Source organism: Anomaloglossus baeobatrachus, chromosome 4 (assembly GCF_048569485.1).
Source record: "Anomaloglossus baeobatrachus isolate aAnoBae1 chromosome 4, aAnoBae1.hap1, whole genome shotgun sequence".
Lineage (NCBI taxonomy): Eukaryota > Metazoa > Chordata > Amphibia > Anura > Aromobatidae > Anomaloglossus > Anomaloglossus baeobatrachus.
In genome coordinates this window covers 373,990,351-374,009,177 of record NC_134356.1, presented here as the reverse complement: position 1 = coordinate 374,009,177, position 18,827 = coordinate 373,990,351, and the positions used below count along the sequence as shown (strand labels likewise).

The 18,827-nt window shown below is 43.0% G+C and overlaps 1 protein-coding gene across 1 annotated transcript in view; it reads right to left on the bottom strand.

Moving 5' to 3' along the window:
• The window catches only part of FBXL13 (F-box and leucine rich repeat protein 13), a 400,423-nt gene that overhangs the window by 358,570 nt on the left and 23,026 nt on the right, over nucleotides 1–18,827 (bottom strand). Inside the window, exons 2-3 of the mRNA XM_075345189.1 lie at nucleotides 16,153–16,256; nucleotides 4,318–4,411 (exon numbers count right to left, since the gene is read on the bottom strand). Coding sequence (XP_075201304.1) covers nucleotides 4,318–4,411; nucleotides 16,153–16,232 — 174 coding nt within the window. The 5' untranslated portion in view covers nucleotides 16,233–16,256. The remainder of the gene's footprint in view (nucleotides 1–4,317; nucleotides 4,412–16,152; nucleotides 16,257–18,827) is intronic.

Below are 18,827 nucleotides of genomic sequence, written 5' to 3'. Positions count from 1 at the left end.
TGTAATTGTGAGGAGAACGTGTTAACTGAATCCATGCTGACGCCCCATAACACTACAAGGGCAGGCTATAATATTATGAACGTAAACACTGTCAAACACAAGAAATGGAAAACCTACTAAAGCGAGATGCCGCACCCAAACCAAACTGGGTCCCTGTATAGACTAGAAAAAAACCCTAGCTGCACAACTCAAAACACCACCTCAGACCTGACTTACTAAAATGCTGCCAAAGGGTTTCTCATACCTCCTGAAGGACCAGAAGGGAGGCTGCAACACGCTGCCAACAAGGTAAGAGGCATGTGTGCAGGAAAATACAAAAACGCAGTGTGAGATAACTAAAACACCTTCAAATAAGGTAGAAAGGAGAAGCTAAAGAGAGCTAATAAGTAAACGGAACAAGTAAAACCTCCCAGAAACATAGAAGAGGTGAATGGAAAAGGTACTGGGAAGGAAAACAAACCTAATCACTGCAGGAATTAAACCGGTGTTTACCCAATAAGGTAAGTCCCTTAGCTAAAGGGTTGGAACTCCTAAATGCAAGTCCACCTACAGGTATAACCAGGAAAAAAGTGCAGTGAAAGGTGAGCATATAAAACCCAACGTAGAATGTGATAGGGCAGACCAAAATGGGAAAATGAGAAAACACCTGGAAGTGAACCAAAAAGGAAGAACAAAGAAACCTGGCACACAGAAACCTGGCTCACCCCGTTAGACACAGCCTCTCCTGCCACGCTTTCTTAAGGTGGGTTCCATCTCTCTCATACCTCCCGCCCCAGTAACAAACATGGTGGAGGAGTTGGTTTCCTCCTGTCTGACAAATGCTCCTTTACCCCAATTCCACTGTCACACACCATTACTCTCCCCTCTTTTGAGGTGCACTTCATCCAGAACTACTCCCCCTCCAACCTCCAACTGGATGTCATTTACTGCCCCCCACGGCCAGCCACCTCCTTTTTTTTTTACTATTTCCACACCTGGTTACTACAATTCTTTTCCACTGACATCCTGACTATTATCATGGGCGATTTCAACATCTCCATTGACACCTCTCCCTCATCTGTCTCTAAATTTTTAACATTTACTTCCTCCTTCGGCCTCACCCAATGGTCCTCTACAGCTACTCACAAAGAAGGCCACAAGCTGGACCTCATCTTCACTCATCACTTTTCCCTATCTGACCTCTCTAACTCAACTCTCCCCTGTCTGACCACTCACATTCTTTCCCCTCTCTTCTCCACATACACAATCCCTCCTTCACAAACTTTCTCCCGCTCGCAGAAGTCTCAAGCACCTTGATTTACACTCACTTTCTCATTCCCTTCTCCCTCTTGCAGACACTGCTTCTTTACACGATGCAGAAGTTGCTTCCACTCTATAAAACACCAGAAAGACATAAAAGAGCAAAAAATACCAGGGGTTTGCTATAATGCAGCACAAAACTCTAAAGGTATCCTCCTCAAAAACGTAGACCATGTACTGTTACGAGGGGGACCCGGGGAAGCGTGCCAAGATGGGAAATGGACAGCTTCCGCCGGTCAAGGTCCACTGTGTGGTGTAAGGGACCGCTGCTATGGTCAGGAAAGAGTGAGCGGGTTGCTACTAGTGATCGTCTGGAATGTCACAGACAATCTATGTACACCGGTCCGCCCTAACCCGTGAGGGTTGTATGGCTCGGGGCTTCTCAATCGGTGTACCTGTTGCACGGGGACGCACAGAGGTGCCTACGCACGTGTGCCAGCGGGAGTCACAGGAATATGGCACGAGGGTAGCACAGAGGTGCCCACGCACGTGTGCTTTCAAGAACCAGGTGAGTCCGGTGGAGACTCGAGGAGCTCACCTGGGACAGGAACACGGCCTGTTGAATGAGATACTGCCGGAGCAGCAAGGCAGGGGCAAGACCTGCAAACCAGGTGCTGCCTGAGCAGCAAGGGCAAAGCCCACAAAAGACAATGACGTCTGTACAGTGGTGTGGCAGAATGCTGCCAGACATCCAAACATAGAAGGACGGTCGCGCGCTGCCATGAAGGCAGGGGGAGCTTTTAAGGAGGCTTAGCTCCATCCAAGGGCGGGCGTGAGACGGACGTGACCCAATCAGGATTTGTGACGTCCTGGCCTGGCCAGTCAGGATTCAGCACATCACCAGCCTCGTCATCGGGCCGTGTGATATCAGTGAGCGAATCAGAAGATGTCACGTTGGGCACATGCTCATCTTCCTGCCTTTGGGTCATAAAAGGCGGGATCCTCGGTTTTACAATGTACAGAGATAAGGGAAGTCCTGCTGCATCCCTGAGCATCCATCCTTTGCACACTGCGCAACCTCTCAGACCCTCTGTGATGCTGAGCAGGAGGGCACGTGGCAGGCAAGGGATGGGAGACCGCTTCATTCCTTGCAAAGGGAGAACCACTAGGTGTCACCCTTCTGCTGTGTCTGTGAGCAGGCATCTCCTGCAGACCGCGCAGTTATTATTATTATTTTATTATTATTGTTTATTTATAGAGCACCATTGATTCCAGTCCATTGACTCCAGCACCATTGATTCGCGCAGTCTCCTAGACCTTCGGTGCTGCTGAACAGAAGGGCTCGTGGCAGACAAGGAATGGGAGACTACCTCATTCCTTGCAACCGGAGAGCCACGAGGTGTAACAATGTACTGTGACCACTAATAACCAATAATAATACATAATGGTACAATCAAGGAAGGGACTGCCTATTACAAATGTATGCAAAAATAAACATGCAAAGAAAAACTCAGATATAAACATGCCTTCGACACAGTGGATCACTCCCTCCTATTACAGATTCATGCATCTCTGAGGATCATAGACTTGGCTCTATCTTGGATCCCCTCATACCTAAACAACCGATCTTTCAGCATCTCCCACTGTCACACAACTTCCTCATCTCGCCCTCTATCTGTTGGTGTCCTCCAAGGTTCAGTTCTTAGACCCCTGCTGTACTCCATCTACACCTTCGGCCTGGGAAAGCTCATAGAAGCCCACAGCTTTCAGTATCATGTTTATGCTGATGATGCGCGGCTCTACCTCTTTGGACCTGACATCACCTTCCTACTAACCAATATTCCACAATGTCTGACTACTATTTCATCCTTCTCTGTGTGATTCCTATAGCTTAACATGGACAAAACTGAATTCATTATCTTTCCTCCTTCTCTAACAAGCCCATCCATCAAAGTTGATGGCTGCTCACTTTCTCCAGTCTCGCAAGCTCGTTGCCTTGGAGTAACCCTTGACTCTGCTCTATCCTTCAAGCCACAGATCCAAGCTCTGTTCACCTCCTGCTGACTACAACTCAAAAATATCTCCCAGATTCGTGCATTCCTTTATCAAGAATCAGCAAAAATATTAGTGCATGCCCTCATCATCTCCCGCCTCGACTACTGCAACCTCCTGCTCCGTGGCCTCCCTTCCAACACTCTTGCACCCCTACAATCTATTCTAATCTCTGCGGCCCAATTAATCAACCTCTCCCCTCGCTATTCCCAGACCTCGCCATTCCGCCAATTCCTTCACTGGCTTCCCATTGTCTAAAGACTCCAGTCCAAAACACTAACCATAGCATACAAAGCCATCCACTTCGTGTCTCCGCCAAACATTGGTGACCTAGTCTCCCGGTACCTACTTGCACGCAACTTCAGATCCTCACAAGACTTTCAACTCTACTCCTCTATTATCTCCACTTCCCACAATCACATTCAAGATTTCTACCGCTCCTCCTCCATACTCTGGAACTCTCTACCCAAGCATATAAAACTCTCAACTACCATGGAAAGCTTCAAAAGGAACCTGAAGACTCACCTCTTCCGACAAACCTACAAATCTACAATAACCCTCAGACCAGTACACCACTGCACAACCAGCTCTGTGCTCAACTACTGTACCCTCATCCATCCCCTATAGACTGTGAGCCCTCGTGGGCAGGGTGCTCTCTCCTCTTGTACCAGTCTGTTTTTGTAATGTTTATGATAGTTGTACTTGTTTTTTAATAATACCCTTTCACTTGTAAAGCACTATAGAATAAATGGCGCTAGAATAATAAATAATAATAATTTGGTATGCATAACACCTGACAAATTTTAAAATGAATAGAATAAAACCCATATTACAAACAAATTTTATCACTAAGAACAAACTTCAGCAATGTATTTGTGGCTAGATAATTACAGCAGTTTACCAAATTCTAGTGAAAAGTCAACCACGATATTATTTATGGTTTTGGAACACAATGTTCAAATCTTTATGCCAAATAATGCATGTGTTTACTTATTCATGTTGCTAGATGTTAGAGATGAAAATTACCAGCTGATCTTCATCCTGCCCAAAAAGGTATTCTAAGTAGCTTCCCGCCATCGCCTTTACTTTAGGTTTCCTTGAGTCATCTATGTATGTATCCCTAATGGAAATAAAATAAAGAAATGTGACTGCAAACCTAGAAAAAGAGAATGTTCACTGCGGTCGTCATTGAATATTGAGTTTATTTTGTTTGATTGTAGCCTCTAAAAATAAAAGTTTATATTTATTTTACTTCCTTATATAGTCATGGCCGAAAATGTTGGCACCCTTGAAATTGCTTCAGAACATGAAGTATTTCTTTATGAAAATTATTGCCATTACAGGTTTTGTTATAGACATGTTTATTTATTGTGTGTATATTGCAACGACACAAAAAAAAAAGGCAAATTGGACATAATTTCACACAAAACCTCCAAGATGGACAGAAAAAAATATTAGCACTGTTTGATAATTATAGGTAAACAACTTTGTTTTATGCATGTGATGCTCATTCAAACTCACGTGTGGCAAGTAACAGGTATGGGCAATATGAAAATCACGCCGGATGCCAGATAAAAAGGTGAGAAGTTGACTCAATCTTTGCATTGTTTGTCTGTGTGTGCTCCACTAAGCATGGAAAAGAGAAAGAGGAGAACAGAACTGTCTGAGGACTTGAAAACCAAAACTGTTGAAAAATATCAAGTCTCCAGAGAGCGTGATGTTCCTTTGTCCATAAAGCGTTACATAATCAAGAAGTTTACAAACCATGGCACTGTAGTTAGGCTGCTTTCACACATCCGGTTTTTGCTGAGCGGTACAATACGGCACTTTGCAGAAAAAACGCAACCTTTTTTTTTTGCCGCCGCTTGCGTTTTTTCCCCATAGACTTGCATTAGCGCCGTATTGTGCCGCATGGCCTTGCGTTGCATCCGGTTTTGCCGGATGCAGCATATTTAGCCCATGTGGCGGCCGGATGGAACGTTGCCTTGCACGTTTTTTTTGTGCTGAGAAAAAAAAACGCATTGCGCCGGATCCGGCGCGATACAGCGCAATTTACGATGCAGGCCTATGGATGCCGGATGCGGCGTCCTGCGGAAAAAAACACATCCGGCCGTCGAATGCGGTTTCTTCCACTGCGCATGCTCAGTATCAAGCCGCATCCGTCAAAAAACGGACGGGCCGCATGGAAAACTTATGCAACGGATCCGTTTTTTTCCCCGCATCCGTTGCATAGGTTTTTGAGCCGGATTGAGCCGCACTGCAAAAACCGGATGTATGAAAGCAGCCTTAATCTCCCTGGACGTGGACGGCAGAGAAAAATTGACGAAAGGTTGCAGGATATTCCGGACAGGAAACCCCAATTAAGTTCCAAAGAAATTCAAGTTGTTCTGCAGGCTCATTATGCATCAGTATCTGCATGAATTATCCGTCGACATTTGAATGAAATGAAATGCTATCGCAGGAGACCCAGGAGGACCCCACTGCTGACATACATAGCATACATAGAGATATAAGAAAGCTAAACTGCAGTTTGCAAAAATGTACTTCAGTAAACCAAAATCCTTCTGGGAAAGCATGATGTGGATAGATGAGACCAAAATAGAGCTTTTTGGTAAAGCACATCATTCTACTGTTTACCGTAAATGGCATCAGACCTACAAAGAAAATAACACAATACTTGAAATCAAATATTGTGGGGGTGCAAAGATTTTTTGGAGTTGTCTTTCTGCCTCTGGCACAAGGTGCCTTGACTGTGTGTAAGGCATCAAGAAATCTGAACATTACCAAAAAAAATGTGTGCTGCAATGTAGTGCCCGGTGTCAGAAAGCTGGGTTTGCGTCCTAGGTTACGGGTCTTCCAATAAGACAATGACACTAAACATACTTCAAGACTCACCCAGAAAGGGAGGGAAACAAAGCGCTGGAGAGTTTTGAAGTGGTCAGTAATGATGAGTCCGGATCTATATCCCATTGAACATCTATGGAGAAATCTTACAATTACTGTTGGGAGAATGCATCCTTCAAATATGAGACCTGGAGCAGTTTTCAACAGAAGAATGGTCCAAAATTCCAGTTGAGAGATGTAAGAAGCTTGTTGATGGTTATAGGAATTGATTGATTGCAGTTATTTATTCCAAAGGGTGTGCAACAATATATTAAGTTGGGGGTGCCAACAATTTTGTGTGGCCCGTTTTTGGGGTTGTGTGTGAAATTATGTCCAATTTGCCTTTTTTCCCATATTTTGTGTTGATCCAATGAACACAAAGGAAATAAACATGCGTATAATAAAACAAGTGTAAGTACAATAATTTTCTGGGAGAAATATCGTACTTTATTTTCTGGAACAATTTCAAAGGTGCCAAAACTTTCACCCATGACTATATAGCACCATTAGTTTCCACAGCACTTTACAGACATCATCATCACTGTCCCCAATTGGGCTCACAAATTGAATTCCCCATCAGTATGTTATTTAAGCCCCTTTCACACGTCAGTGATTCTGGTACGTTTGTGCTTTTTTTTAAACGTACTAGAATCACTGACATACGCAGACCCATTATAATGAATGGGTCTGCTCACACATCAGTGATTTTTCACTGCACGTGTCTCCGTGCGGCGTACCCGCGTGTCCATGATTGCCGCACGGAGACATGTCCATTTTTTTCTGGCATCACGGATGTCCCACGGACCACACTATGGTGTGATTCGTGAAACACGTGCCAGAAAAAAACGTGCTTCTAAAATAAAAAGCATTTTTACTCACCCGGCTCCAGCGACGCTCTGTGCTCTCTGTGCAGTCTGCTGCTTCTGAGCCGGCTCATTACTGTCGCGCATATTCATGATGCACGACACAGCCGACCCGGAAGCAGCTGCTGCGGGGGTCAGTGCCAGCTGGATGCTGCACCGCGGGAGCGATCAGCACCAAGGACAGCGGGAGCGGGCACAGGTGAGTTGATTTCTAAGTGCAATCACGGACCACGGAGAACGGAGCCAGGATTGCACTTAAGACAACCCACGTGTGCCGTGAATCACGGCACACGGAGGGACATGGGCGTGTTTTACACGTCAGTGAAGAACGTCTGTGTTTTTCACTGACGTGTGAAACGGGCCTTAAGTGTAGGATGAAACTAGAGTACACAGAGAAAACCCACACAAATACGAGAACATACAAACTCCTTAGAGATTTTGATGGGATTTGAAACCAGGACCCCAGTGGTAACCACCATGCTGTTCTACTGTGTATTCAATGTGTCAAAGTTGTATAATATTCCAATATTTCTCTCTTTCGGTTCCAAACTGATTTCAAGAACACTGCTTGTAATCCCTAATTGTGAACCAATAGTTTACTCCCAATGTAATGTAATGTATCCTGGTCTTATGATATACACAAAGATAACAGACTGCTGAGATATATTTACACCCAGCAGATGTTTCAGGGATTTCTGCAACTCTCCCATTAATCTAAAAGTGGTTTGTGGTGCAGCTAAACAAACCACCCACAGATGAATAAAATCACATTTTCAATCACAGAATTTTTTACAATTAATCTGATGAGGAGTGTAAATACCCAAACAGTACAATACTGTATATCTGAGCTCTATCTTCTAACTGGTTTTGCACCCCTTTGCGTTTTATATGTCCAAGACAGATCGAAATTCACTAGAAGTAAATCAAGGTTTATATTCAATGACAACAAAGCAAAAACATTAAAATCTGTACAGAAGTATTACAAACAGTATTTTCAAAAATGATCTAATTTGTCATTAAACAATCAATAATGCTTAATGAATAAAACGGTAACCCCTTTAATTCATGTTTTCTAACTATTATTGAAAACTACCTTTCATAATATATAACAGAACACATTTCTATCAGAGAAATAGCAATGTAATGTGGATAAGACAAAGTAAAAAATAATACTGGAAGAAAATTTCATACTTAAATGAATTTTGGTTCTAATTTAAAATGGTAATAAATAATAATCATTAATTACGTTCTGCCAACATTTTCCTACAGGGTTGTACAATTAGGTTGCTTTCCCATGAGCAAAATGACACCAGCATGTTCTTTATGTTGTGCGGTCAAATACCCTTGTCACCGTTGTCTCCCTGTCTTTTCAGACTAGTGACAGATTTTGGACTGGAGCCTCTGGCTATCCACATTTAAATGTGGTTTTGTTTCTTTTTGCAGTGAAATGGTTTAATGTCAGTTTTGCTGTTACCAGCTTTTCCAGCAGTCTCTAGCTGAGTGATCAGCTGCAGAAGTTTTGTAGTCATGCCCTTCAGGTTTAAATAGAGGTGTTTCCCAGCAATCCTTGCTGAAGATACAGATTCATTTGTATACTGGCCCTCTTGGTTGAAGAAGCTTTGGTGGAGTGTTCCAGAAGCCGTACCTTATTCTTTTGTGTTGCAATCTTTCTGTTTTCCCCTGTTTGTCTCCCCTACCCACTTGTCTTATTAGTGCAGTGGTGGGTTTAGTGAACCTCACCTGCCTCTCACTAGTCAGGGCATCTATAGGGTTTCCCAGGGACTCAGGGTGCTGCTCGGCAACAGTTGCAGAGCCTGTATAGGGACTGGCTAGGAGAGTAGGGACAGCTACAGATAAGGATAGGAGATGTCCCATCTACCCTCACACTAGCGCTAGGGCCCACTGTTGTTATTGTGTCCCCAGTGTCACCCCTTGTTTGCGGAGTTGTTTTGGTGGATTTTTTGCTATGCATCAGACTTTTTTGGTCTGAATGCGCTTGGCACGCTTGAAAGCATGACAACCTTGCAGCAAAACAATATGTGTTTTTCCCCAAATTGCAACAGATTTTTGGCAGCACAGCTTCTACAGGTGAGAATGGAAATGCATGCGAGAAAGTTATCCTCAGCATTTTCAGACAATACAACTAAAGGTGAAGTTTCACTTTAATAAAATAAAAATCACATACTTAGCAACGTGCGCAACGTGCCTAATGGAAAGGCTTCTGTGTTCCAAAAAGCTCAAAATTGCAATTTATTTCATGTTTTGGGAGAAAAAGTATTACACAAAACATTTTAAAGCAAGCACATTATTATTATTATTAGTAGTAGTAGTATTAATAAAAATATATTTACTTTGTAACCAAGCTATACCACTAGGTGGCAATGAATACTTACTGAAACAAATATATAAAGCTATAGTTTGGGATTGTAGTGTGAGAACACTGCAGTGCTTGAAGTGCCAAGAACAATTATCATGCTTCTTTGTGATCTTTTTAAGGCCATGTTCACACGTTGAGTATTTGGTGAGTTTTTTACCTCAGTATTTGTAGCCAAACCCAGGAGTGGAACAATCAGAGGAAAAGTATAATAGAAACATGGGCACCACTTCTGTATTTATCACCAACTCCTGGTTTTGGCTACAAATACTGATATAAAAACCTCACCAAACAGTGTGTGACCGTGGCTAAAAGGGGTATGGCTTTAATTACCTTTTTACTTTATTGACAAGCTGCAGAGGTGACGTCACCACCGCAGAGCACATCACTGCTACAGCTAATAATTCACAGAGCCTAGTGGCTCCACTGATGTAGCGGGCACATGTCTCCAAGCCCAGTGATTGGCTGCATCTGTGATGTCACCACTGCGGCCTGTCCCATATATACAGTGTATATATATATATCAAAACAACTCTCAAATGATCTGAAAACAAAGATTATTCAACATAGTTGTTCAGGGGAAGGATACAAAAAGTTGTCTCAGAGATTTAAACTGTCAGTTTCCACTGTCAGTAACATAGTAAGGAAATGGAAGAACACAGGTACAGTTCTTGTTAAGCCCAGAAGTGTGTATAAACCAAAAGAGCCCCTTATAAAATGTATAAACTTTATTAATATTTTATATATAAACAAAGGTGCAAGTTAAAACTTGGGTGCATGGATTATTATTCATGAGTGGGTCCCTGGGCTCATTCCCTAGTTTCCTCCTTCCTGTCCGTGGAGGTCGACACCCTAGTGTGGACGCCGTGGTGCCCCCACTCAACGTAGACTATCCCTGATAGTCCCTTCACTGCAAACAAATTGGTGCTGCTATGCTCAGGTGAGGGGACTTACATAATGTATGGTGATTCACACACATGCCACTCACACTATGATTCGTATAGATCAGAGATACTGATAGATATAGTTTCTAAATCTTGCTATTATATATACCAACATATATACGCGCATACACATGTGAATGTATACACATATAAACATATGCGTGCATATACTGAACACAGCGAATAAATTACAGCTATTCAGATAGGGGGACTAGTCCAGGGCATAGTAAGCCCAGAAGTGGCAGGCCAAGAAAAATATCAGAAAGGCAGAGAAGAAGAATGGTGAGAACAGTCAAGGACAATCCACAGTCCAGCTCCAAAGACCTGCAGCATCATCTTGCTGCAGATGGTGTCAATGTGCATCGGTCAACAATACAGTGCACGTTGCACAAGGAGAAGCTGTATGGGACAGTGATGTAAAAGAAGCCGTTTCTGCAAGCACGCCACAAACAGAGTCACCTGAGGTATGCAAAAGCACATCTGGACAAGCCAGTTACATTTTGGAAGAAGGTCCTGTGGACTGATGAAACAAAGATTGAGTTGTTTGGTCATACAAAAAGGCGTTATGCATGGAGGCAAAAAAAACACGGCATTCCAAGAAAAGCACTTGCTACCCACAGTAAAATTTGGTGGAGGTTCCATCATGCTTTGGGGCTGTGTGGCCAATGCCGGCACCAGGAATCTTGTTAAAGTTGAGGGTCGCATGGATTCAACTCGGTATCAGCAGATTCTTGACAATAATGTGCAAGAATCAGTGACGAAGTTGAAGTTACGCAGGGGATGGATATTTCAGCAAGACAATGATCCAAAACACCGCTCCAAATCTACTCAGGCATTCATGAGAGGAACAATTACAATGTTCTGGAATGGCCATCCCAGTCCCCAGACCTGAATATCATTGAAAATCTGTGGGATGATTTGAAGCGGCTGTCCATGCTCGGCGACCATCAAACTTAACTCAACTGGAATTGTTTTGTAAACAGGAATGTTCAAATATACCTTCATCCAGGATCCAGGAACTCATTAAAAGCTACAGGAAGCGGCTAGAGGCTGTGATTTTTGCAAAAGGAGGATCTACAAAATATTAATGTCACTTTTATGTTGAGGTGCCCATACCTTTGCACCGGTCAAATTTTGTTTAAATGCGGATTGCACATTTTCTGTTAGTACAATAAACCTCATTTCAATCCAGAAATATTACTCAGTCCATCAGTTATTAGATATATGAAACTGAAATAGCTGCTGCAAAACCCCAAATTGTTATAAAGAAAAAAGGTTAACATTAATAGGGGTGCCCAAACTTTTTCATATGACTGTATATATATAATAGGTAAAAAACAGAATGAAACAGGGGATCCCTTGCTGGTTTCCCACGCTGGTACTAACCTGACGTCAAACCTGGACTGGCAGCACCTTTACAATGTGCACAGGTGCGTATCCTGTAGACTGGGAGCCCTCGCGGGCAGGGTCCTCTCTCCTCCTATACCAGTCTGTTTTGTACTGTTAATGATTGTTGTACGTATACCCTCTTTCACTTGTAAAGCGGCATGGAATAAATGGCGCTATAATGATAATAATAATCTGGGTGATGTGTATAAATACAAGACAAAAAAGGGGTACCAGTCACACACTGAAAAAACAAAATAAATTCTACCTTAAAACATAAATGGAGGTATTTGGAATATTATAATGGCCATTGTAATACTAGCTCAGCGCCCCTTCACGGCAACCTCCTTTGCTGGGTCCTACACTACACTGCATCTTCTCTGGGTTTTAAAAACCTACAAGACCAGCTGGTGAACACAAAGAAGGTTAATGAAGCTGCCAGGAGCTGGAGTGCAAATCCAGCAAACAGAGCACCACTCCCTGTTATATGCATTATACAATAGGAAAAAAACAGAATGAAACAGAGGTTCCCTTGCTGGTTTCCCACGCTGGTACTAACCTGACTTCAAACCGGACTGGCAGCACCTTTACAATGTGAACAGGTGCGTATCTGGGTGATGTGTATAGGTTTTTTGTCTTGTAGGTTTTTAAAACCCAGAAAAGATGCAGTGTAGTGTAGGACCCAGCAAAGGAGGGTGCCGTGAAGGGGCGCTGGGCTAGTATTACAATGTCCATTATAATATCCCAAATACCTCCATTTATGTTTTAAGATAGAATTTATTTTGTTTTTCACAGTGTGCGACTGGCCCCCCCCCCTTTTTGTCTTATATACTGTATATATATATATATATATATATATATATATATATACACACACTGTATATAATTTCATTTTTATTTTTTAAATGTACGTACATATTTGTGTAATTCTTAATATAGTGTGAAACTATACAAATAAACATTATAGATAAAGAAACAGCCATTACCAACACAAGACCAGATTACCAATGTAATGGCAGGATGGCAGGATGCAGCAGACCTCCGTGATAAAGGTGGGGGCAGCACAGGTACAAAATACTGATGAAACAGCTACTCATAACCTATCAATCCATGGAGAAGGTGGTTGCTATGGTAGTATTAGACATGCACACAAGAAAGGCTTGCAAATGGCGCCAGTCACACAGGTACATATGTGTGCTGCAGTGTCTGGCTTACAGACACTGCTTCACAAAAAATATGGCCAAAATATGACCCTCATGTATTTTTTATATTATTTTTCATCTTTTTATTGCCAAAAAAAACACACAAACATTTTTTTCGAAAATATATATTTTTTAATACGCATGCAGGATGCAGCTAGGCACTTTAGTGGTGGTTGGATGAACTGAGATGTCTGTCCTGTGGGGTGCACTTATAAAGCGCTGGGCAGCCCCGATCTAATAGAATGGGCGTCACAAACTGTGCATCACATGTACCTGTCTGACTGGCGTCACATGCAAACCTCATCTGTCTGCATGTCTAATACCAGCAACCACCCCCTCCACAAATTGGTATGCTGTGAGTGGTTGTTTCTTCCACATTTTGCCCCTGTGCTGACCCCACCTTTATCATGGAGGTCTGCTGTATCCTGTTAGTGCATTGGTGATCTGGTCTTGTGTTAGTAGTGGCTGCTTCTTTTTCTGTGATGTTTTTTAAATTTATGTCCAATGTGAGCCATATACAAATATACAACAACATTAGGATATATGCATTTATATTGGATTATATTATTTGTTTTTAAACTAACTATGCTACTCATGGGCGAGGGATTGACTCCGGATGCCCCGGCATGCTACATGAAAGAGCAGGTCATGGCTGGATGCATGGTCTTGTTGGCTGGCCAAAATCAAATGACGACTTATTTCTACAAGGAGATCACCAGTTCTTTTTAAACAACAGTATTTTACATGACAGTTCATCTTTGTCAACAACATTACACACCATATACAGAGAAAATATTTTCCAGCATGTTTCAAGTCTAAAAGATATATTCAGACACATTCTCAGTTCCTGCTGGGTTGTTTCTGATCTTTCTGCGAGTCCAAGTACAACTCAGACTAACGCTTCAGTCGAATTAGTAACAGTCACTTTCCCTTCCTGCCGCTCCATTTCCAATCTCCTCGTAGAGGTGGATGTCAACGGTTTGGTCACTGTGGCCAGTGTAGAGCCTTGTGCTCCCAGACGCTTCCATATCCACGTCTCTTCTCCTCTCAGAGGAGAGGGGTAAGGGGTAGCCAGTAGTGCTAGAGAAAAGTCTTGTGCTTTTGGACAGACTCCGCCTGGAAAAGCCAACTATGCTCACGCGCCAGTCTGTCTACGCCCGTTACCTTTGAGGCTTGATGCCTTTCTTCTAGAGGATATTCTTCAGGTCCCTTCTATCTGTAGTAAATTCATTAGAAGGCTGGTGTCTAGTCTAAGCTTTGTCTCACATTCTGTGCCTTGGGCAACACTTCAGGATGACGCTATTTCCAATATGGTCTCCTTTCTCCTTTTCTCCTGCTACAGCTCACCCACTGCATGTGGCCTCGATGACCTACAGACTGTACATCCATTTCTGTCACGCACTGAGTCTTCCAAAACATTTTAGAAGGAATTGTCTTTTTCCCTATGAACTATTCTTTCCCATTGTGGGCTTTACCCAATACTTAACTGTCTCTGACTCTGGTCCCTGTCTGTTGCTGGGCAGAACTCAACCCCCTAACAGGGCAGTGCACAACATCATACATTATAATATGTTACTACATATCAGATTACCTGCATAATGAAACAAGACATATCACACTTGGCATTACATTACAATTCACATACCACATTAGTTACAAAGACGCAAGACACAATTCCCATAGCACTACATGAGAACATAACAAAGTGATTGGTATCTTCGGGGAAAAGAATGCGACAACAGTCCACCTCCTTACACTATTTAAAAGGAATCTGTCAGTAGGATCAACCCTTCTGAGCCGTCTAAATGGACATGCAGGTCAAAGAAAGCTGAATAAAATTATACTTTGATATCTGCAATGTAATTACTTATTTCAGAGAAATCAAAGTGTCTGTATAGGCAGAGATCGTCAGTCACCGTCAGCAAGTCAGAATCAAACATACCTGGCTGAAGGAATACAGCCAGTGACTAATGCATACTTTCTAGAGTTTGAGTAGCATGTATCAGCTGTCAGGTTCCCTTAAAGGGAACCTGTCACCAGATTTAGCAACTATAAGCTGCGGCCACCACCAGTGAGCTCTTATATACCGCATTCTAGAATACTGTGTATAGGAGCCCAGGCCACTCTGTATAACGTCAAAAAAACCCCTTTTATTATACTCACCTAGGGGGCGGTCTGATGGGTGTCGCTGCTCTCTAATCCGGCACCTCCTCTCTGCAGCGATCACCATCATCCTTCTTCTGAGGCCTGTGTGCATGATGCGTCCTACGGACAGATCAAAGTATCATAGTGCGCATGCGCGGGTGCTCTTTAACCTTTCCTCGCAGCTACGCATTAAAGCAGGGCAGGTCAAAGTGTGCCTGTGAAGGACTGCAATGCCTGCCAGTGTGGATGACGTAGAACACGTCACCCATACTGCACTGGGTAAAAGGAGGACGGAGATCGCAGCATAAAGAAGACTCCGGACTGGAGAGCAGCGAAACCCATTGGAACAGACTGCCCCCTAAGTGAGTATTATACAGTAAGTGTTTTTTATGTTATACAGAGCGACCTGGGCTCTTATATACAGTGTTCTAGAATGCTGTATATAAGGGCTCACTGGCCACAGCTTATAAGGGCCAAATCTGGTGACTGGTTCCCTATAAGATCTATGGGCCGGACACAAACCTCCCATAGAATTTGCCTCAATAGCTTATTGTAAATAAAAGGGGGCAATACCAGTGTGAGACATGTAATTAACGACAGTCTGTTCTCCTGATTTACATGCCTCACACTGGTAATGCCCTCTTTCATTATAAAATAAGCTTTGTAGGCAGATTCTTCCATAGATCTCAACAGATCATTTTATGAAATAAGACTTCAGATTGCAGATACCAAGCTATCATTTTATTCAACTTTCTTAGTCCTGAATGTCTATGTAGATGACTTAAGTGGATAATTGCTACTGGCCAATTCCTTTTAAATAATTGATCAGTTGATATAATTGCATCCCTGTATATAGGAGTTACAGTGTATCAACTCTGAAACGCATTGTAGGTTAGAGAACTATTGTAGATATTTGTAGATCATGATCTTCTTATGATTATGATTAGGCAAAATAACATGAGACCTACGGTAGTACCAGCAGAAACGTTAGTTCTGGGTTGCGATCAGTTCGATAATATGCATGAGAATGACTAACACTGCAGTGCTGAACATTATACTAGTACCATAGAAGAGAATGAAGGCCCTTTTCTAGCATCTCTTTGATTTTCTCTTCCAAAAATTGGAGTGGATTTTCTGGACACATAGCACACAGTCCACATAGTAGAGCCTGGAAAAAAAGATGTAGATAATGTATTATTATGTAAAATATTTTAAATAAATATTGCATTGTTTTGCCCATGACCCCTCAACATTTCGCGCAGCTAATTTTTCTTTAATAAAAAAATTATATAATTTATTATGCCTAAAAGCCTTTTTGGATTTGAAGTGGAATCCTGGCTGTCATTTCTGTTTTACCATGAACAATGACAGATATTACAGTGCAGACTGAAGGGTCTGTTTTATTGAAGGGGGGGGGGGGGCGGGTAAATTCTGGAGCATTTACAATAGCAGCATTACATGAAATCTCATCCACATGCTGCAGAGAAAACACTCAACGTAAATTGACCGGTAACATAAAACTTGAATTCAGCAGCATTTTAAGTGAACCTGTCATTAGGGTTTACCTCTAGAACAGTAGTACCCAACATTCCTTACCATGGCAGCCACATTCAGATAGAGAGTCACAATTCACATTCACGCCCGCCCCTCTCAACTTCTTGGTTTTCCTCCCCCATTGTAGTGACACCCAGAGCGTCCATTACCGATATAATTAGTGATGGGCGATTCCCTCGATGGTCGGGATCGGGGAGACTCGCCCGATCGTTTTGTAAAGATCGAGATCGAGATAACATGATCTTACGTCCAATCACCGATCTTGGACTTTACAGTTATGTGATGGGTCAGGGAGGCTGTAAACTAAAGAATATAGTTAATAATAAACATTGTCATTATACTTACAGGTGCATCCTGCAGACTCTGTCTCCTGCCGCCTCTGCTTCTGAGTCCAATCATCGCTGTGCAGCCCGGTAACCACCGCTGACTCAGGGACCTTCCGTTACGTCATAGCCATGTGACCAGTCAGGTGTGAATTTTGTATTACCTCGTTGGTTACGGACTGGTCACATGGCTATGACATCATGCAAGGCCCTGAAGTGTCAGTGGATAGGGATAGGCGAGCATGCTCGCCGGTAGTCGATGCTCACCCGAGCATCTCCATACGGGCTCTTTTCCCCTTGCGTAGCGCTTCCGATGCGAGAGCGGGTGTCAGCCGAGGGTTATGCGACTGTGATGAAATCTTGCGATCACATCACAGGAGCGGAGAAAATCGAGGGAACACTTTATCCCAATCTTCTCCGCTGTCTGTCTCTCTGTGCACCGCACTGCAGTCGCATAACTTGCGAGTGCAGTGCAACGTTTCAATCGCTCCAAAAGGCTTGTATGGGGGAGCGTGAGCTGAGACTCGCTGCAAAATGCAGCATGCTGTGATTGCACTGAGAGCAAGATTTGTGCCGAGAAATAACAGGAAAAACAAAACTGCCTCTTTAACATTGGTGCGAGCGCAATCCGATGTTTTATCGAATCGGACTCACACCAGAAAATCGCAAGTGGAAAAGAGCCCTACTTGAGATACTCGGTGAGTGCTGAGAACCGGTGAGATGCTCGAGCACATGCTTGGCTCCCACTTTAGAGAGTCAGCCCACATGCAGATTGGCTGCCACACACTGTAATGCCACAACCGGTGAATAGCGGCGCCATGAATCAAGTGATTGGAGATCACCATTGCTATAGTAACCCGCTCAGTGGGTTACTATGGCAACGGTGGCTCACTCATTGAGTGATTAGACAGCATGGGGAGCAGAAGCGGTCTTCCTCCCCCGTGCTGTCTGATATAGCAGAGCTAGATCAGTGACAGAAGACAGAAGACCAGGATCGTTGAGGGGTGAGAGGGAGTAATAAAGATGGAGTCCCTAAGTTTGTCTGTGTTTTTATTTCTAATAAAGTTTTTTTCTCAGTGTGGTGTCTTTTTTTAACCCTTTATTGGAGATTCTTAATGGCAGGGTCAAACTTGGCCTGACATTAAGAATCTCAGGCTTCATACCAGCTGGTAAAACAAAGCTGGTATTAACCCCTTATTACCCAGCGTGCCACCCGGCATCAGGGCCGCTGAAGAGTTGGATACAACGCCAGAAGATGGAACTTCTATAAAAGCGCCATTTTCTGGGGTGGCTGTGGACTGAAATTTGCAGTTGGGGGGCCCAGAAAGCTTGGGCACTCTGCGCTGCAGATTCCAATCCACAGCTGCCTAGTTGTACCTGGCTGGACACAAAAATTGGGCGAATCCCACGTCGTTTTTTTTATTTCATGAAATTCATGAAATAATTAAAAAAAGGGCTTTCCTATATTTTTGGTTGCCAGCCGGGTACAAATAGGCAGCTGGGGGTTGGGGGCAGCCTGTACCTGCCTGCTGTACCTGGCTAGCATACAAAAATATGGCGAAGTCCACGTCATTTTTGTTGTTTTTTTTTTAGTTTTTTGGCAAAATGTTTATTAAAAAAAGGGGCTTCCTTGGATTTTCCATTGCCAGTGAATGTAACACCAAGCAGTGGGGGTTAGCAGCCACTAGCTGATTTGTTACCCTTAGCTAGCAATAAAAATGCAGTGGAAGCCCAAGCATTTTTTTTTAATTATTTTTTTTAAATAACAAGAACAAAAAAAAAATGGGCTTCCCTGTAGTTTGATTGTCAGTCAAGGCAAAGCCAGACAGATGGGGGCGGCAGCCCGTAGCCGTCTGCTTTAT